The 17,204-nt window shown below is 36.3% G+C and overlaps 5 protein-coding genes, 1 non-coding gene and 1 pseudogene across 11 annotated transcripts; 4 read left to right on the top strand and 3 right to left on the bottom strand.

Moving 5' to 3' along the window:
• Positions 1-1,321: 1,321 nt before the first annotated feature.
• Positions 1,322-1,432, top strand: F46A8.7 (uncharacterized protein; the record flags this gene model as incomplete). Its single annotated transcript, NM_060481.1, has 1 exon — positions 1,322-1,432. The coding sequence occupies one exon, from the start codon at positions 1,322-1,324 to the stop codon at positions 1,430-1,432; it is 111 nt and encodes a 36-aa protein (NP_492882.1).
• Positions 1,433-1,568: 136 nt separating this feature from the next.
• On the bottom strand, positions 1,569-1,732 carry F46A8.13. The gene has a single exon (NR_101624.1). It is a non-coding gene; the product is annotated as an Unclassified non-coding RNA F46A8.13 (non-coding RNA).
• A 1,032-nt stretch (positions 1,733-2,764) lies between these two features.
• Positions 2,765-3,698, top strand: F46A8.8 (Galectin). The gene is made up of 2 exons (NM_060480.4): positions 2,765-3,309; positions 3,425-3,698. The coding sequence occupies exons 1-2, from the start codon at positions 2,842-2,844 to the stop codon at positions 3,665-3,667; spliced, it is 711 nt and encodes a 236-aa protein (NP_492881.2). The 5' UTR covers positions 2,765-2,841; the 3' UTR covers positions 3,668-3,698.
• A 256-nt stretch (positions 3,699-3,954) lies between these two features.
• On the top strand, positions 3,955-4,164 carry Y53H1A.6 (annotated as a pseudogene). Its single transcript has one exon. A coding segment is annotated over exon 1 (210 nt).
• Positions 4,165-4,372: 208 nt separating this feature from the next.
• On the top strand, positions 4,373-5,247 carry clec-100 (C-type lectin domain-containing protein; the record flags this gene model as incomplete). Its single annotated transcript, NM_060479.1, has 3 exons — positions 4,373-4,543; positions 4,767-5,044; positions 5,091-5,247. The coding sequence occupies 3 exons, from the start codon at positions 4,373-4,375 to the stop codon at positions 5,245-5,247; spliced, it is 606 nt and encodes a 201-aa protein (NP_492880.1).
• Positions 5,248-6,216: 969 nt separating this feature from the next.
• Positions 6,217-14,713, bottom strand: nfya-2 (Nuclear transcription factor Y subunit nfya-2; the record flags this gene model as incomplete). Of its 3 annotated transcripts, NM_001264657.2 has the most annotated exons (9): positions 6,217-6,435; positions 6,610-6,706; positions 6,765-6,989; positions 11,973-12,039; positions 12,095-12,181; positions 14,272-14,345; positions 14,394-14,469; positions 14,521-14,602; positions 14,662-14,713. In NM_001264657.2, coding segments are annotated over 9 exons (846 nt in total). The 3 variants fall into 3 exon arrangements, with proteins under 3 accessions (NP_001251586.1, NP_001251587.1, NP_001251588.1); NM_001264658.3 differs by lacking the exon at positions 14,662-14,713 and having other exon boundaries at positions 6,300-6,435; positions 14,521-14,577; NM_001264659.3 differs by lacking the exons at positions 11,973-12,039; positions 12,095-12,181; positions 14,272-14,345; ... (1 more) ...; positions 14,521-14,602; positions 14,662-14,713 and having other exon boundaries at positions 6,300-6,435; positions 6,765-6,930.
• Positions 14,714-15,385: 672 nt separating this feature from the next.
• Positions 15,386-17,150, bottom strand: Y53H1A.2 (C2H2-type domain-containing protein; the record flags this gene model as incomplete). Of its 3 annotated transcripts, NM_001129075.4 has the most annotated exons (5): positions 15,576-15,647; positions 15,710-15,859; positions 16,576-16,908; positions 16,960-17,040; positions 17,142-17,150. In NM_001129075.4, the coding sequence occupies 5 exons, from the start codon at positions 17,148-17,150 to the stop codon at positions 15,576-15,578; spliced, it is 645 nt and encodes a 214-aa protein (NP_001122547.1). The 3 variants fall into 3 exon arrangements, 2 of the variants coding, with proteins under 2 accessions (NP_001122546.1, NP_001122547.1); NM_001129074.2 differs by lacking the exon at positions 17,142-17,150 and having other exon boundaries at positions 15,386-15,647; NR_024293.1 differs by lacking the exons at positions 16,576-16,908; positions 16,960-17,040; positions 17,142-17,150.
• Positions 17,151-17,204: the final 54 nt, after the last annotated feature.

Here is a 17,204-nt window from a genome sequence, read left to right as displayed (position 1 = left end):
TATGCTCTGCGGATCCGGTGAACTACCTGGTGGTGCTGAAACTGGGTTATAATTTAAAGCACGCCGGGGACTGTGGCCGATAACCTAGTCATGGATTGCAATATAGAGGCTGGGTGAACCTAGGGGATGAGGCCGTACTTGAACTCGTGACCTTCAGATTGCTAGCGGCCACCACTACCGACTGAGCTACCCCGTCCCTGTTATAACAAAACAATTATATTGTCAAAAGTTCGTCAATATATCACCACAAGGAAACAATTTTAAAATTCACAATTTTTTAAATTCCCGCCAAGGAGTCTCGTGGCGACGACACACTGCTACTGTACAGTCAGTCGGAAAAGTATAAAACTTCCCGAGCTGTAAAATCTGTAACAAGAACACAAGGCAAGAAAAACAGAAGACAATTTTAGATTCCACGAGTCTATTTATTGAAAAAAACTCGCTTTAAACAATGCAAAACTTGAGAATAAATCTCAAACCGAGACCAAATGATTGAAAACAAGGAGAAAACTTCTCAACTAAACCCTAAACCTTAACTGAAAACAATAAAAACCTTAAACCTTAAAACCTATAAAAACGGCGAGCCTCACGGCGTCGACCGGCTTGCACCCGTTCTTGCGGAAGAAGTGCTAAGAAACCTTGGATTCGCGTCGCCGTGTGCGCAAGGCACCGAAAGTGCGTCAACAAGATCGCAAGGCGCGAAACTTGTTGAGCAGGAAATCAGAGGTTTTGGCGTGTCAAAATGACAAAAGAGCTTGCGTTGAGGGAAAAATAAAAGAGAAAACGGGTAAAACCCGACAAGTCACCTCCTTCGCAAAAGTCGATCCTTCGTCTTATACCCCTCAATGAAAGATATTATTTAATGTATGATAAACATTTTTGTCTTACTATTAAGTCATCCCAAAGTTTTTGAACATCTTGTTTTGAAATGATTATTTTTACTCAACAACCATTTCCTGAAAAGTTAATGATCGTTTGAACTTTAAAACCCTAATACGTGCTCGTCAATATAACGTCGACATACGTTTAAAAGTCACACATAAACCTTGTGAGTCAAGCCATCAAACAAGCACTATACAAGCACTATACAAGCACTATACAACAACACAACAACACAACACCTAAGCCAAAAACCAACACCTAAGCCAAAAGAAAACATGGACACTTTCAATGGACCGTTTAAAATCAAACACCGTATAGTTTTTCCTGCAGGATACTGGGATACTGGCAAAGTCATCCGAGTGTGTGTCCTATAAAATAGTATCTTGTGGTGTATGTGTTAACGGTCATAAGCCGGTGCCACAGCTTATGGTTAAACATCATGCAAAAACACTTTGATTGTGTGCTAAAGCATTTATTGAGTCGTTGCTGTGCCAGACGACGAGAGTCTTCCTTTCGTCCGGCGCCAGCAGGCAAGGTCTTTCTCGACTGAGGATGTTATTCTCTAGTCGGCTTATATACTCGTAAGGACGTGACGCTCCCTGCTCAGAGACCGCGTGGGCTTTAGAGTCATGCGCTTTATGCACGTCTCCAAAGTCCACTCAGTGCAACATGAGAAGTGATTATAGAACACTTCCACATGCCGCCCTTTCAAAATGCTGCTTTGTCCTCAAAGCATTTGGTGTTATGTGCAATGAGTCAGTCACAGAATCCCGAAAGGCAAGAACAAGGGATGGTGCAAAGAAACACCACGCTCCCACCCCTTCTAGAAATGATTCGCCCTCGAAGCAAAGATATAATTTGTACTCGAGTTAAAACCATTTCCAGAAGAGAAATAAAACTATAAAAGCGAAAAAAATCATACCAAGCTCAGATTCTCATCGGGTCAAAATACAATAAAAAGAAACAAAATAGTCCTAAATGTCAAATTACATCAAAACGAAAATTTGTTTTGCTGACCAAACTTGTCCCTCGCTCAATTTTCGAAATACTTGCGGAAATTTTCTTCGAATTTTAAGGCTCAAAATAAAGTGGCTCTCTTGGCCCTTTTTGGCTCTTTTTTTTTCTAGCTCTCTGGCTTTTTGGGGAAAAGTGAATCACTAAAGGACTTTAACATTGGAATAAAATAATAAATATTAATGATGTAAAAACTAAATCCGGTTCTTCTGATTGTAGTTGATTCCAATGACTGCAAGGTGGGCATTTTCCAACCAACTGACCGACCATGTTGAAAGCAGTTCAAAATAAAATAACTGACGAGAATTAGATGGAATTAGATGGAATAGTAGCTTGGGGAGGGGTTTGATGGTGTAGAGAATATAAGAATCCAAATAGATAGTTGTGGCCTGGTGTAGCGGTATTGGCGCACTTAGGTGAAATCCTGCTTCCTCAAAGCTCGCGAAGCTCTCTCTGTACCTGCAGTAGGCCCCTTTAAACCTGCAGGGGCACACAGAGACAGCCTCTGGCTGGTGGGACCTCCATGTTAACGGTCATAAGCCGGTGCCACAGCTTATGGTTAAACATCATGCAAAAACACTTTGATTGTGTGCTAAAGCATTTATTGAGTCGTTGCTGTGCCAGACGACGAGAGTCTTCCTTTCGTCCGGCGCCAGCAGGCAAGGTCTTTCTCGACTGAGGATGTTATTCTCTAGTCGGCTTATATACTCGTAAGGACGTGACGCTCCCTGCTCAGAGACCGCGTGGGCTTTAGAGTCATGCGCTTTATGCACGTCTCCAAAGTCCACTCAGTGCAACATGAGAAGTGATCATAGAACACTTCCACATATGTATAATAAAATCTTGTCGATATAGACGTTGAAAGTCACACATAAAGTTTGAGACTAAAGTCGACAAGCTATAAAACATGTACTCCTCCGCTGAAACCTCAAAAGTTCCTTTTCAATGAGGCTTTTACATGTTCTTCTACTCCTCACCTTTCTGGTGCTAGTTTCTGGATATTTTTCTGATAACGGCGATAAAAAAGTTAAGAAAATAAAAATAGTCCACTATGATTCAACATCCTCCAGTTCCTCTGAAGAACATCGTCATAGGCCACGTGGAGGAAAAGGGCCTAGGTTCGACGATGGTTCCTTCGAGGATTACAGTGGGCGACGTGGTGGTGGGCGGCATAGGCCACCGAGGCCTCCAAGGCCTCCAAGGCCCGTACCAACACCTAAGCCAGTAGAAAATATGGAAACTCTTAATGGGCCGTTTGGGCCCGATGTACGTTATCCGATTCCTGGAGGATATTGGGATACAGGCAAGGTCCTCCGATTTTATGGTGTTCCTGGACAAGGTAGATGGTCCATTAACTTGGATCAAGCAAAGACGTGGCTGTTTCATTTCGCGTCACAGCCTGATCTGGGCCATGTGAGTCTTTAACTTCTAAGAAATGTGGGCCGTTGAGCTTAGAACCTCATGTTTAGGCCATGTTGCTTAAAAAACAGTCCTTGCCTCTGAATACTTCTTTTTCTTCATTTTACAGGTTGTCCGAACCCGTGAGCAAAATGGGCAATTTCAAACCCCTGACACATATGGTGGAAACCCATTTCCTGCTGGTGCCAATTTCAATGTTACTATGGTCAATCAGCCAACGCATATTGAGATTCATGTCAATCAGGTTTTCTTCACAAACTATAATCATCGAACTGGCAATCCATCGAGAGACTATCAACACGTCGTTTTCTCCGGAAATGTCATTATCTCGAAAATTGAAATTACTAGATAACTTGTTTAGCTGAATGAAACCTTTGTTGTCAGTTTATTGAAATATTTGTAGTTTTGTGGTTCAGAATAGTCCGATTAGCTAAAAAATAGCTTAATTAGCCAGTAAATACAAAGATTCAACCGTGGATTTATTAAAATTCCTATTAAAAAAGATTAAAGGACGATTCCTGCTATGCTCTGCGGATCCGGTGAACTACCTGGTGGTGCTGAAACTGGGTTATAATTTAAAGCACGCCGGGGACTGTGGCCGATGACCTAGTCATGGATTGCAATATAGAGGCTGGGTGGCAGACCGGTGAAACATGGGGCGGCAATCCGTATACTGTCGGTGCCAATTTCAATGTCACTTTGATCAATCAGCCGTCACATATCGAGATTCATGTCAATCAGGCATTCTTCGTGAACTTTAACCATCGAGTTGCCAATCCGTCGAGGGATTATCAAGTTTTGAATTTCCACGAAAGTGTCGTTATCACGAAATATGAGATTACCAAGTAATGAATCATTTGTTGCATTTTCTTGAAACAATAGAAATCAGAGCCCTAAGCCTGAGCCTAAGCCTGAGCCTAAAACTCTGGACACCAAACATGAAAATGATGAAGCTACAAACATCGGAAGCGATCTTTCTGCAGAACAGTTGGTAATAAAAACGTTTGCAAACATGGCTATTTAAGTGCACTTCCGATCAAACTTTTGAAGAACCAAGATGTTCCTGATTCTTTTTCTCGTTTTCATAACCACTTCAGCTATAGATTTTGATGATTCCTCATGTGACTCCTCGTCAGAAGAGCATGGAGGTGGGCGTCCGGCTCGACCGGGCACCTGTGGACAGCACTGGCATACTTTCAAGAGACCACAGGGGACATGGTGTGTTAGAGTGAGTTTTCTAACCTGAAATGTTTTAAATTTGAAAAATTATACCATAAACCTGATAAGCGAAAACTAAACCAAATCCTGAGCTTAAGCTTAAGCCTAAGCCTAAGCGAAAAACCTAAGCTTAAGCCTAAGCCCAAACCAAGGTCTAAGCCTAAGCCCATGTCCAAGCTAATTTCGTGTAAATTTAAGTTTTCGTAGAGCTCCCTGAGGCCTTTCTTTTCCAGGTGGTCACCGGCGATGTAGACTACTACCGGGGTCTTGCTGAATGCGCAAAGTACGGAGCAGTCCTGTCCGGAATTCAAAACAATCAAGAACGAGAATGGATTGCAAACAAGGCCGTTAGCTTGAACGTAGCCGCTGGTAAAACTCACTCAGGAGTCTGGCTTGGTGCTCAGCGAACCTCTGCGACGGCGTTCCGATGGACAGACGGGCATACCACTGGGACTGAAGCTATGGTATTCGGGCCTGGACAACCGGATAATGATCATGGAGCTGGAAGAGGGTATGCAGGGTTTTAGTCTTCAAGCCTGATCCATTTATATTTCCAGACCTCAACGCTGCCTGCAGCTTATGGCCTTGACACCGTCCTACTGGAACATTCCGGGTCACCTGATAAATCTGAAGAGTGGACAGCTTGACGATATTTGGTGTAATGTGACTTTGAGCCCGCGAGTCAGAATGTACTTGTGCGGGAAAAAAGCTTGATAAATTTCAATATAAATTCGGTTTATGCATTTATATCTATTATCCGAGTGAAACGAAAGAACCTAGATTCTAACAAGAAAAAAACAAAGGTTAAAAAAAATTACTATGATACACTCAAAATAATAAAACTGCGTGGCGTGTACTGCAGAAAACCTCATATTTAGGCCCCGCCTTTTTCTCGTCCACTCACGGAGAAAAGGCAAAAATTTGGGGACCAACCAATATCAGGCCGCCGACATCCTACGGGTTCCGCGCGCCGCTATGTTTAACTCGCAGCGGGCGGAGACAGCTCACCACGCCCACAGCGAGTTAAACATAGCGGCGCGCGGAACCCGTAGGATGTCGGCGGCCTGATATTGGTTGGTCCCCAAATTTTTGCCTTTTCTCCGTGAGTGGACGAGAAAAAGGCGGGGCCTAAATATGAGGTTTTCTGCAGTACACGCCACGCAGTTTTATTATTTTGAGTGTATTTGGTCAATTTTTAAAAGCAATCTCTACACTGGCGCTACTTCACCATTAAATATGTTACTTATTTAGTTAATAGTAAGTATGTAATTTAATTAAGTAATTACTTAAATGAGTAACCATGTTAATTATTTAATTAAGCGTGTTAATTAATTAAATGCGTAAGTTAATTAATTAAATATGTTATTTATTTAATTAAGTAAGTGAGTGAGTAACTTAATTAACTAAGTATGTTGCTTATTTTATTAACATTAAATTTCAAAACCAGAAGAACTTGTATCTGTACTGCCTATTTGGTTTGTACTTGCGGAAAGCCAGCAGGAGCTTGATTTAAGCAATAAACCATACTCTATTCACTATAGTGAAGTATTCGATTATCAAGTATAGACAATAGACAATATCCGATCTCGGAAAAGCACATATTTCTGGAAATTAGGCTTAATTAGCTTAAAATAGTAGGTTCTATGTGTATTTTTTTCATTAAAGTAGATATTGGAAATCGAAAAAAATAAATTATTTATTCATAGCGAAGCTTATGTGTGTGTGTTGAATATCAAATAATTGTAGTTATTAATAATACTGAGCAATTATTGTTGTCTCTTTGGAATTGTGAACATCTGAGCTTTCGAGATTCTCTCTATAGATTTTTTCTCTTCTTGGACTGGACGGTAGGTCATGGCTGGCGCTTTTGGAATGTTAACTGGTGGGTGTGACGTGGCGGGTCTGAAAATAAATTATTTACAGGTGGAAAAACATTTCAGTCCCGGCAATTTGTCGCTTTGTCAGAATCATTCAACTCCGGCACATTGCCGATTTACGGAAATTTTAAATTCTGGCAATTTGCGATTTGCCGGAAATTTAAAACTCCGGCAATTTACCGAATTTGCCAATATATACCTGATCATCGCATAGGTAGTTGGGGCTCTCGGTGCTTTCGGTGGTGATGGAGCCGCCGACGAGATGGATGGTTCCGAGGATGCTGCTGCTGCTTCAGCTGAAAATAAAAATGGTTGAGGCTAAGAAAACATTGTAGTTTGTAGTTTGTAGTGTACCATTCGCATCAAATCTTCCGCCGGTTCTTCTTCGTTTCAACGCGTGTTGCCGTCGACTTTCATGCATATATTTCTGTCGTTCAAGGGGCAAACGTCCAGAATCTTCCATTTTCTGGCGCATTTCTCGGCGCTTTATGATTCTTTTGTACTGTCTTGGGTTCACCATAATCGGTTTTTCATGTGAAATTGGATTCTGATGCTTCTGATAGTAATGAACTGCTTGAGCTGAAAAATTTGAATTAATTTCGTTGATTTTAAGCTGTTAAAGGAGGACTAACGATTTTGAGCGTATAGACCCAAAATAAGCTCAAATGAACGAATTTCGTAAAATGAAACTGCTCAAAAATTTTTCAAAAATTTTTTGATGCCGGTTCAAAATTTCGAAAAAAAATTACACTGATTTTGGCTAAAATCACGAATTTCTTCCATTTTTCCGTGTCACATCTGTTCGAAGTTGGATTTTTTGGAATTATCGTCCTTTATTACGTATATTGGTAATTAATCTCATTTAATTTCGTCGATTAAAGTACGTTTAAAGCCGATAGAAAACCAATTTCGATGATTTTTGGTTACCTATCGGCTTTAAATGTACTTTAATCGGCGAAATTAAATGAGATTAGTTACCAATATATGCAATAAAAGACGATAATTCCAAAAAATCCAACTTCGAACAGATGTGACACGGAAAAATGGAAGAAATTCGTGATTTAGCCAAAGTCAGTGTAATTTTTTTTTTCGAAATTTTGAACCGCCATAAAAAATTTTTGAAATTTTTTTGAGCAGTTTCATTTTACGAAATTCGTTCATTTGAACTCATTTTGGGTCTATACGTTCAAAATCGTCTGAACCGTTAGTCCTCCGTTAAGCTGTTTAAGCTCTTAAGGTGAGGTGTACCGAAATTTGAGACTTTTCTTTTTTAGACCAAAATTGGTCCAAAACTACCGAATTTCGTAATGAGACGTTCTGAAAATTTCAAATTTCTCAAAAAAAAGTTGGCAAATACTCCTAATAGTACGTTCTCTAACTCTTACCACTCTAACTCTTACGCGTGCTCTAATGCTTACGTGATCTTATGCTTACAAAATATTGCTCGCATGCTTACGTGTCTCTTATACTGACAAAGTGCTCATTGTCCGTATAAGAGAATTCGCAGTACTTCAAAAGCTCCCACTCGTACAATTTTCTAAATTTTCTCTTATACTGACAAACCGTATTCTCTGATGCATACACTTTTTCTCTTATACTTCAAATTCTCCCACTCAGCTCATTTCGATGATTTTTATCGATTATTTGTAAATTTTGAATTCTGTCTACTGTATTATTTGTCGTCTAGAACGCTGAAAAATCAGAATTTCGCTGAAAAATCAGAATTTTCAATAACATGTTACTTTTTGATGTCTAAGAAGGTCGTGCTCTTTCTCATTTCCTGAAATTCCGGAAAAAATGGAGATGAGATCTGATGTATAAATGCTCATTGACTACCTTCAAATGCTCTTTGACTACCTCTATCTAATAAAATTTTCCAAAATTTTTTTTGAAAACTTTTCAAAATTTGATCAGAAAAATGCAATGTTTGTAGTTTTTTCTAGTTTGGATGTTCTGCACACGATTGCAGACGAAAACCTGAGGTTTAGTAGAACCCCTAAGCTCAAAAAACGCACTCTCACTTCGGATGCTGATATCTCCGTGGAAAAATTTTTTATGGCAAAGTGATCAACTACAAAGTTGTTTATCTTAATCTAAAGTACAACTTTGTAGTTGAATGTTTTTTATCAAAAAATTTGTTGGTCGAGATAAAGTTGTGTAAAGTTCGGCACCTTCATGCTTGTATTTTCTTCTTCTTTTTCTGTTCATATCTCAACCAACAAATTTTTTGATAAAAAACGATTAACTGCAAAATTGTACTTTATGTTAAGATAAACAACTTTGTAGTTGATCACTTTGTCATAAAAAATTATTACACTGAGATATCAGCATCCGAAGTGAGTGCGTTTTTTGAATTTTGAGGTTCTACTATACCTCAGGTTTTAGTCAGAATTCGTGTTCAGAACATCTAAACTAGATCAACTACAAACATTGCATTTTTCTATAACATCTGATCAAATTTTGAAAAGTTTTCAAAAAAAGTTTTGAAATTTTTTGTAAGGGGGTAAGGGGGCCCTTTGGATTTTTTTTCATAAATCGAAAAAAAAACATTGAAACCTAAAAAAACCAAATGTTTTTGACACTATCGCCAACAACATTTCAGTTGGACACATTTTATTGCAAAATCTCATTGCCAACTATCCTATGCTGAAACCTTTGAAATATGCTTATGCTGGCGTTTTGAATATGCTTATGCTGACGTGCGCTTATGCTGACAAGAGCTCTCACTAGAATTTCGTGATCCAAAAAACACATTGAAAGCTTATATCAGGACACTTGACGATGTAAAAGAAAACTGAACCTATCCAGATTCGAACCAGCAATGACTGTATCTGAAGACCGTGCCCTTAACCACTATACCAAAAGGGCGAGAGGTGCGCGCGTTCTCAAGGAATATATGAAATCAGTCGAGCTGTATGACAACTAGAGCTTCCCTCGATTGGAAGATATCTAGTACTTGAAAATGTGTTCATAAAGATTGGAACTACTACAGAATAAGTCATTAAGTTATTTTCTGTTCCTATTGTTCAGTTTCTACAAGAAATCTATTCCACATTGACTTTTATTGTGAATTTGAACCTTCCGTTGGCCTAAAATACTTCTGGAGAGCTACTTTTTTCGAGAGTATTCTTAAGTCTTCTACAAATTCAACTTGTTGGAATATCGGGAACTTCTCTGATTCCTCGAAAATACTGTTGTTTAAAAAAAAATTTTGGCCTAAATTTTTTTCCTCAAAAACACCTTCATTCTGGTATTTTCTAGGAGCATATGTCATCTGTATTGTTTAATAATTTTTTTGCTTCAAAAGCTCTGTTTTTTTTTTACAAAAAATTTCAAAACTTTTTTTGAAAACTTTTCAAAATTTGATCAGATGTTATAGAAAAATGCAATGTTTGTAGTTGATCTAGTTTAGATGTTCTGAACACGAATTCTGACTAAAACCTGAGGTATAGTAGAACCTCAAAATTCAAAAAACGCACTCACTTCGGATGCTGATATCTCAGTGTAATAATTTTTTATGACAAAGTGATCAACTACAAAGTTGTTTATCTTAACATAAAGTACAATTTTGCAGTTAATCGTTTTTTATCAAAAAATTTGTTGGTTGAGATATGAACAGAAAAAGAAGAAGAAAATACAAGCATGAAGGTGCCGAACTTTACACAACTTTATCTCGACCAACAAATTTTTTGATAAAAAACATTCAACTACAAAGTTGTACTTTAGATTAAGATAAACAACTTTGTAGTTGATCACTTTGCCATAAAAAATTTTTCCACGGAGATATCAGCATCCGAAGTGAGAGTGCGTTTTTTGAGCTTAGGGGTTCTACTAAACCTCAGGTTTTCGTCTGCAATCGTGTGCAGAACATCCAAACTAGAAAAAACTACAAACATTGCATTTTTCTGATCAAATTTTGAAAAGTTTTCAAAAAAAATTTTGGAAAATTTTATTAGATAGAGGTAGTCAAAGAGCATTTGAAGGTAGTCAATGAGCATTTATACATCAGATCTCATCTCCATTTTTTCCGGAATTTCAGGAAATGAGAAAGAGCACGACCTTCTTAGACATCAAAAAGTAACATGTTATTGAAAATTCTGATTTTTCAGCGAAAAAAAACTGAAAATTCTGAAAAATTAGATAAAGGTAGTCAATGATCCGAAAGGTAGTCAATGAGCAAAGGTAGTCAATGAGCAAAAGGTAGTCAATGAGCAAAGGTAGTCAAAGAGAAGGTAGTCAATGAGTGTTTGCCAGAAAAATGTCCATATACTACTAGTAAACTAGAAAATGTCAGCAAGTTAGTAAATCTGAGTTCAAAGTAAATGAACTATTTCTTAGTAAATGACTGAGAGTAAAAAATGAGTAAATTAGACCTTGAAGTAAATGAACTCTTTTTCAGTAAACGAGAGAAAGTGAAATCGCTAGTAAATTAGACGTCGAAGTAAATGTGCCACTTACGTAAACGAGTGATTTGGTAAATTAGACTATTAGTTAATGAGGGTTTGCCGAAAATACGTAAAAACTGCGTTTTAGATTCGTTCTTCTCGTGAACGACAGATAACCGAGCACATAATTTATTGCTGGTTATGATACAAAAATTCTTCCTCTTTCGGAATATAATCTTTCAGAAGAAAATAATGAAACATTTTTTAATCAGACAACAGGTTTGAATACTTATCCAAGTTGATTTATTAAAAAATGCCTGTGAAAAAATTTTTTTTTTACAAAAAAAAGAAAATTTAGAAAATTGTATGAGTGGGAGCATTCTCTTATACGGACAATGAGAATTTTGTCAGTATAAGAGAAAAAGTGTATGCATCAGAGAATACGGTTTGTCAGTATAAGAGAAAATTTAGAAAATTGTACGAGTGGGAGCTTTTGAAGTACTGCGAATTCTCTTATACGGACAATGAGCACTTTGTCAATATAAGAGACACGTAAGCATGCGAGCAATATTTTGTAAGCATAAGATCACGTAAGCATTAGAGCACGCGTAAGAGTTAGAGTGGTAAGAGTTAGAGAACGTACTATCGGGAGTATTTGCCAAAAAAGTTATGGCGGTTCAAAGTTCGGCAAAATAAGACCCATTCTCAGCTAACATAAAATCAGAACTTTTTCCAACTTCTCGGTGTTGCAACGTCTGGAACCTAATTTTTATTTATTCATCACTTTTTTATAAATATTGTGGTTTTTTACTAGGCGTCTATTCGTTAATTTAAGTACATTTATGGTCAATGGGGCACAAATGTAACTTTTATTTGTGCCCCAAAGACCGTATATGTACTTAAAGCAACGAATAAACGCCTAGTAAAAAACCACAATATTTATTAAAAAGTGATGAATAAATAAAAATTAGGTTACAGACGTTGCAACACCGAGAAGTTGGAAAAAATTTTGATTTTATGTTAGCTGAAAATGGGCCTTATTTTGCTGAACTTTGAACCGCCATTACTTTTTTTTTTGAGAAATTTGAAATTTTCAGAACGTCTCATTACGAAATTCGGTAGTTTTCGACCAATTTTGGTCTAAAAAAAACTAAGTCTCTCCACCTTTAAGCCTCACCATTTCCCTGTCTAAGCTGATTTTGATGCTGATTTATCGATTCTAGAACCGATTGGGGAAGTGCTGACTGAAAATTTTTGTTATTTTATTTAATTATTGATTATTGATTTTTTTTCTCTCACTCTGACGTCATCTTCCGTAGAATCATTCGACATTGGAATTAAAACCGTTCGAGATTCACCGTTCTCTTGCCACGTGTATTCGACGAGCTGAAATTGATGGGGATTTGATTTGGGTGAGGCTCCCGGACTACAAACTACAAATTTATTAGCCTCTACTTTTTTTTGCATAAAATTTACCGTTTTTTTTAATGATTTAAAGGCGATAGAACTAATGAAATTACATTTTTTAATCATTTTCATACAAAAAAGGAGGAAAATCGGGTTTTTTCGGCCGAAAATGTTTTGGGTGAGGCTCAGAGACTACAAACTAGAACTTTCGCAGCCTCAACCATTTTTTTCCGTCAAAATTAAAGGTTATTATTGGAAATAAGCAATAAAGTTGATGAAATCGCAGTTTTTAGTAATTTTTATTAGAAAAAAAAAGGAAAATCGCTTTTTCCGGCCGAAAATGCATTGGGTGAGGCTCTGGGACTACAAACTACAAACTTCTTAGCCTCAACCAGTTTATTTCGTAATTTTGCAGTGATTTTCCCTTTAAAAACTCAATTTTTATATTACACAGACGCGAAATTTTCACGATTTTTGCGCCAAGGATACGGTACCGGGTCTCGACACGATAACTTTTGTTAAACGCGAATTAGATATGCGCCTTTAAAGAGTACTGTAATTTCAAACTTTTGTTTTTGTGGGTTTTCATAGATTTTTTAATATTTTTCACGATTTGTAGAAATTTATGTTTTATTAAGTAAATATATGTTTTTTTTTTTATTGGAACCTATTAAAAATCGGTGAAAATTGAAATTACAGTACTTTTTAAAGGCGCATACATTTTCGCGTTTAACAAACATTATCGTCACGAGACCCGGTACCGTGGTTTTGCCGAAAAAATTGCACAATTTCGTGTATGTTATATAAAAATTGAATTTTTGAAGAGAAAAAACGCCAAAAAATACGAAATAATTGGTTGAGGCTAAAAAAGTTGTAGTTTGTAGTCTGTGAGCCTCAACGAAAACATTTTACAAAACATTTTACTCGATAAAAAATTTCGATTTTTTAACGAATTTTTTCTTCAAAAGCTGATGAAAAAACGCAAATTATTGCATTTTTAACAAAAAAAAAACGTAAAATTTTAATCTGGGTGAGGCCAAGAAATTTTGTGGTTTGTAGTCTTTGAGCCTCACCCAAATTATTTTTCGAGCTTCAAAGCGAGTTTTTGGCTGAAAAAGTCCAAATTTTTTTTAGAAAAACTCTCAAAAATGTGCATTTTCAAGGCCTAAAACGTGTCCCAAATGTCCTTAACAGCTGTAAACTACAGTACTTTGCATTCCGGCGTGGCTCAGAGGTGAGGCTCACAGACTACAAACTACAACTTTCGCAGCCTCAACCATTATATTTCGTATTTTTGCAGTGATTTTCCCTTTTAAAAACTTAATTGTTATATTATATAGACGCGAAAATATTGCGATTTTCGTGCCAAGAATACGGTACCGGGTCTCGGCACGACACTTTTTTTGTTAAACGCGAACCGATATGCGCCTTTAAAGATTACTGTATTTTCAAATTTTTGTTGTTGTGGAGTTTTCATCGATTTTTAATTTTTTTTCACGATTTGTTGAAATTTTTATTGAATAAATAATTTTTTTAACCGAAAAAACTACAAAAAAATCGATAAAAAACCGCAGGAACAAAAGTTTGAAAGAACAGTATCTTTTATACCTTTTTGCGTTCAAATAACAACAATTGTCGTGTCGAGACCCGTAGTTTTGGCGGAAAAATCGTGTATGAATAATAAAAACTAGATTTTTCGGTGAGAAAAATGCCAAAAAATTAGAAAATAATTGGTTGAGGCTGAAAAAGTTGTAGTTTGTAGTCTGTGAGCCTCAACCAAAACATTTTAGGCTGGAAAAACCGATTTTTTAACAAATTTCTGCTAAAAAATAATGAAAAACGCAAATTATTGCGTTTTTAACAACAAAAAAACGTAAAATTTCAATCTGGGTGAGGCCAAGCAATTTTGTAGTTTGTAGTCTTTGACCCTCAACCAAAATATTTTCGAGCTTCAAAGCGAGTTTTCGGTCGAAAAATTCAAATTTTTTTGGAAAATCTCGGTCAAATGAGCCGTTTCAAGGCCTTAAACGTCGTCCAAATGTCCTAAAAACAGCTGTAAACTACAGTACTTTGCAGTCCGGCGGAAGTTGAACAGTTGTCGGCTGAGTTGTTCGGATAGCTTCTCGAATTTGACCGAAATTTTCTAAAAAAAAATTTTTTTTTAGAAAATTATTTTTTTCCGGGCACGTACGATTTGGTGGTGGCGGTGGAGCCGATGATGTGCTCGCCGTATTGTACATGTGATATTGGGACAGTGAGGTGAATGTCTGAAAATTGTGTAGTTTGTAGTTTGTAGTCTCTTCGTTTCAAAATCCTACTGTTTGAGGTCTTGCTGGTGCTGCTGGACGTCTGTTTAACACAATTTGAGTCGGCATTTTCGACGGATTTCCACGTGGATTCCTGAAAAAAAAAAACAAAAAATTTTGTAGTTTGTAGTCTGTGAGCCTCAACAAACTTACATTTTGTTTCTTACACGATTTTTACGGGCAGACTCAAGCTGTGATGGAAATGCTGAAAAAAAATTATTAAAATTTTGTAGTTTGTAGTGTGCGTGCCTCGGCTACAAACTACAAAATGTCATAGCCTCAACCAAATTTTTTGGGACTTTTGAGGGAAAAATCAGTTTTTGGAGGTTTTTTTTTTTTAATTTTAATGCGAATTTCATGTATTTCACAGCAGAAAATAGGCAATTTTTGATTTTTCGACTGGAAAATCGCTAGTTTTCGGACTTTTTAATGGAAAAATACGTAATTTCCATTTTTTTAAAGTGATCTTTTTTATAATTTCCGCTAAAAAACTGATATTAACATTTTTTGGTTGAAAATTACAGACTTTGTTATTTTTATCCGAAAAATCTGAAAATATTCATGATTTCTGATTAAAAACGGGATTTTTTTTGGTTTTTCGTGAAATTTTTCACATTTTTTAATTTTCAAATGAATTTTTGTTTTTTTTTTTGTTAAAATTTTCACAAAAAACTCTGAAAAAAGATTTTAGCTTCAAAATTCAACAAAAAAACTTGGTTGAGGCGGTGTCAGTTTGTAGTTTATAGCCTCTCAGCCTCAACCAATATTTTGGTTGCGGCTCACACACTACAAACTACACATTTTGGGTGAAAAAAAAATGAAGGTATTCGCATAAAAATGGGCAATTTTTGAGGAAAAAACTGAGAAAATCGTTGAAAAATCAATATAAATTGCAATTAAAATGAATTTTGTCAATCAAAAACTGAATAAAAATTTAAATATGCACCGAGAAAATCAATGAAATGAGCGTATGAATAAGGCCACTGGGAAATCGAGTTAGTGTCAGAAATAGTACACAGTAAAAAAATGTAATTTACAATATAACAATCAAAAAAAATTTTAAAAATTCATGAATCCGGGTCCAAAATCTCTGTTTTCACATTAATCTTCGGCGGAAACTCGTCACAATTCGGAGTTTTCTGCAACAAAAAAAAATTAATTTTTTGTCAAATTTTCAGTGAAAATTCGATTTTTTTGCTACCTTCCAGTGTCTCCGGAGACTATCTGGGCTCTGATAGCAATATCCACATTTTTGACATTTATAGGCGTCCGGATTGCGGTGTACAACGATATGATGCTTGAGACGTCGTTCCGATGTGTACTTTTTCGGGCATTCCGGGCAATTGTGCTTCTGAAAATTCGAAATTGTTGGGCGAAATCCATGAAATTGTAGTTTTTAGTCATTTTTATAAGAAAAATCGGGAGAAAATCGGTTTTTTCGGCCGAAAATAGTTTTGGGTGAGGCTCAGGGACTACAAACTACAATTTTCTTAGCCTCAACCAGTTTTGCGTTAGTTTTTGGTGTTTTAGGATTGAAAAAGTGAGTTATAAGCTTAATACATTGCAGTTTTTAGTCATTTTCATATAAAAAAATTGCAGAAAAATCAGTTTTTTGGTCGAAAATGTTTTGGGTGAGGCTAACAGACTACAAACTACAATTTTTCTAGCCTCAACCAATTTTTTTCGTAAAAATTGAAGGTTATTATCGTAAAAAGTTAATAAATATCATGAAATAGCCGTTTTTACTCATTTTTATACAAAAAATTGGGGAAAACCGTTTTTTTTTTGGTCGAAAATGTTTTGGGTGAGGCTAACAGACTACAAACTACAATTTTTTTAGCCTCAACGAATTTTTTAATACGATTTTCAACTGAAAATTAGGTTTTTTAATAGTATAAATTAATTTTTAAGCGAAAATTGAATAAAATCCTATTTAAAATGATTGCGGTTTGTAGTTTGTAGTCTGTGAGCCTCAACCAAACGAATTTTCGTCCTATTGGCTGAAATTTGATGATTTTTCATGTTTTCAGGGCAAAAATTGTTAGAATCGGGGTTTTTTATCAGTACCATTTCACTTTGGCCATCCTCATCATCTTCGTGATCCTCTATTTCTTCCGGATGCTCAGATTTTGGAGAAATTACTCGATTTTCCACGATTTCTTGTGAAAATTCTGGATTTCTAGGATGAAAATGTGATAAATTCGAATAATGAGCTTGTTGCACAGATTGCGGGGGCGAATATTGATTTTTCGGTGAACAATTTTGAGGCACATTTTGCGAATTATTGTCGTAGACCAGCTCATATTCGTCGGTTTTCTGCTCCGCAAACATATTTCTCATTGTAGTGAGCACTTTTGGTCCATCTTCGTCTGATGTGTAGTTTGAGGAACAGGAAATATCCTGAAAAATTGGAAAAAAAAAGTGATTTTGCAGAAATTTTCGGGGAAAAACCTCTATTCCACTTTGTAAATTGAAGTCATCGCCGAAAAGCATGTAGTTTGGACAGGAAAAATCCTGTTTTCTTTCTGTCATCTGAAAAAAAAGCAAATTTAAATTTAAATTATTCAAAAAACAACTATTATCGTTGAAAATTGCTGCTAAAAATTAAATTAAATTAAATTAAATTAACCTACCGTAGCCATTAAAGGCGCATGCTGTGTTCCCTCGAATGGGTTTCTACACGAAATTGGAAAACG

This window comes from Caenorhabditis elegans, chromosome I (genome assembly GCF_000002985.6).
Source record: "Caenorhabditis elegans chromosome I".
NCBI lineage: Eukaryota > Metazoa > Nematoda > Chromadorea > Rhabditida > Rhabditidae > Caenorhabditis > Caenorhabditis elegans.
This window is presented reverse-complemented; position numbering and strand designations above follow the sequence as displayed.

Bases quoted from the DNA above. Each gene is read 5' to 3' on its own strand.
- F46A8.8 (NM_060480.4), top strand. From the start codon at position 2,842: ATGAGGCTTTTACATGTTCTTCTACTCCTCACCTTTCTGGTGCTAGTT. The intron at 3,310-3,424 runs GTGAGTCTTTAA...TTCATTTTACAG, and splicing joins CACAGCCTGATCTGGGCCAT to GTTGTCCGAACCCGTGAGCA.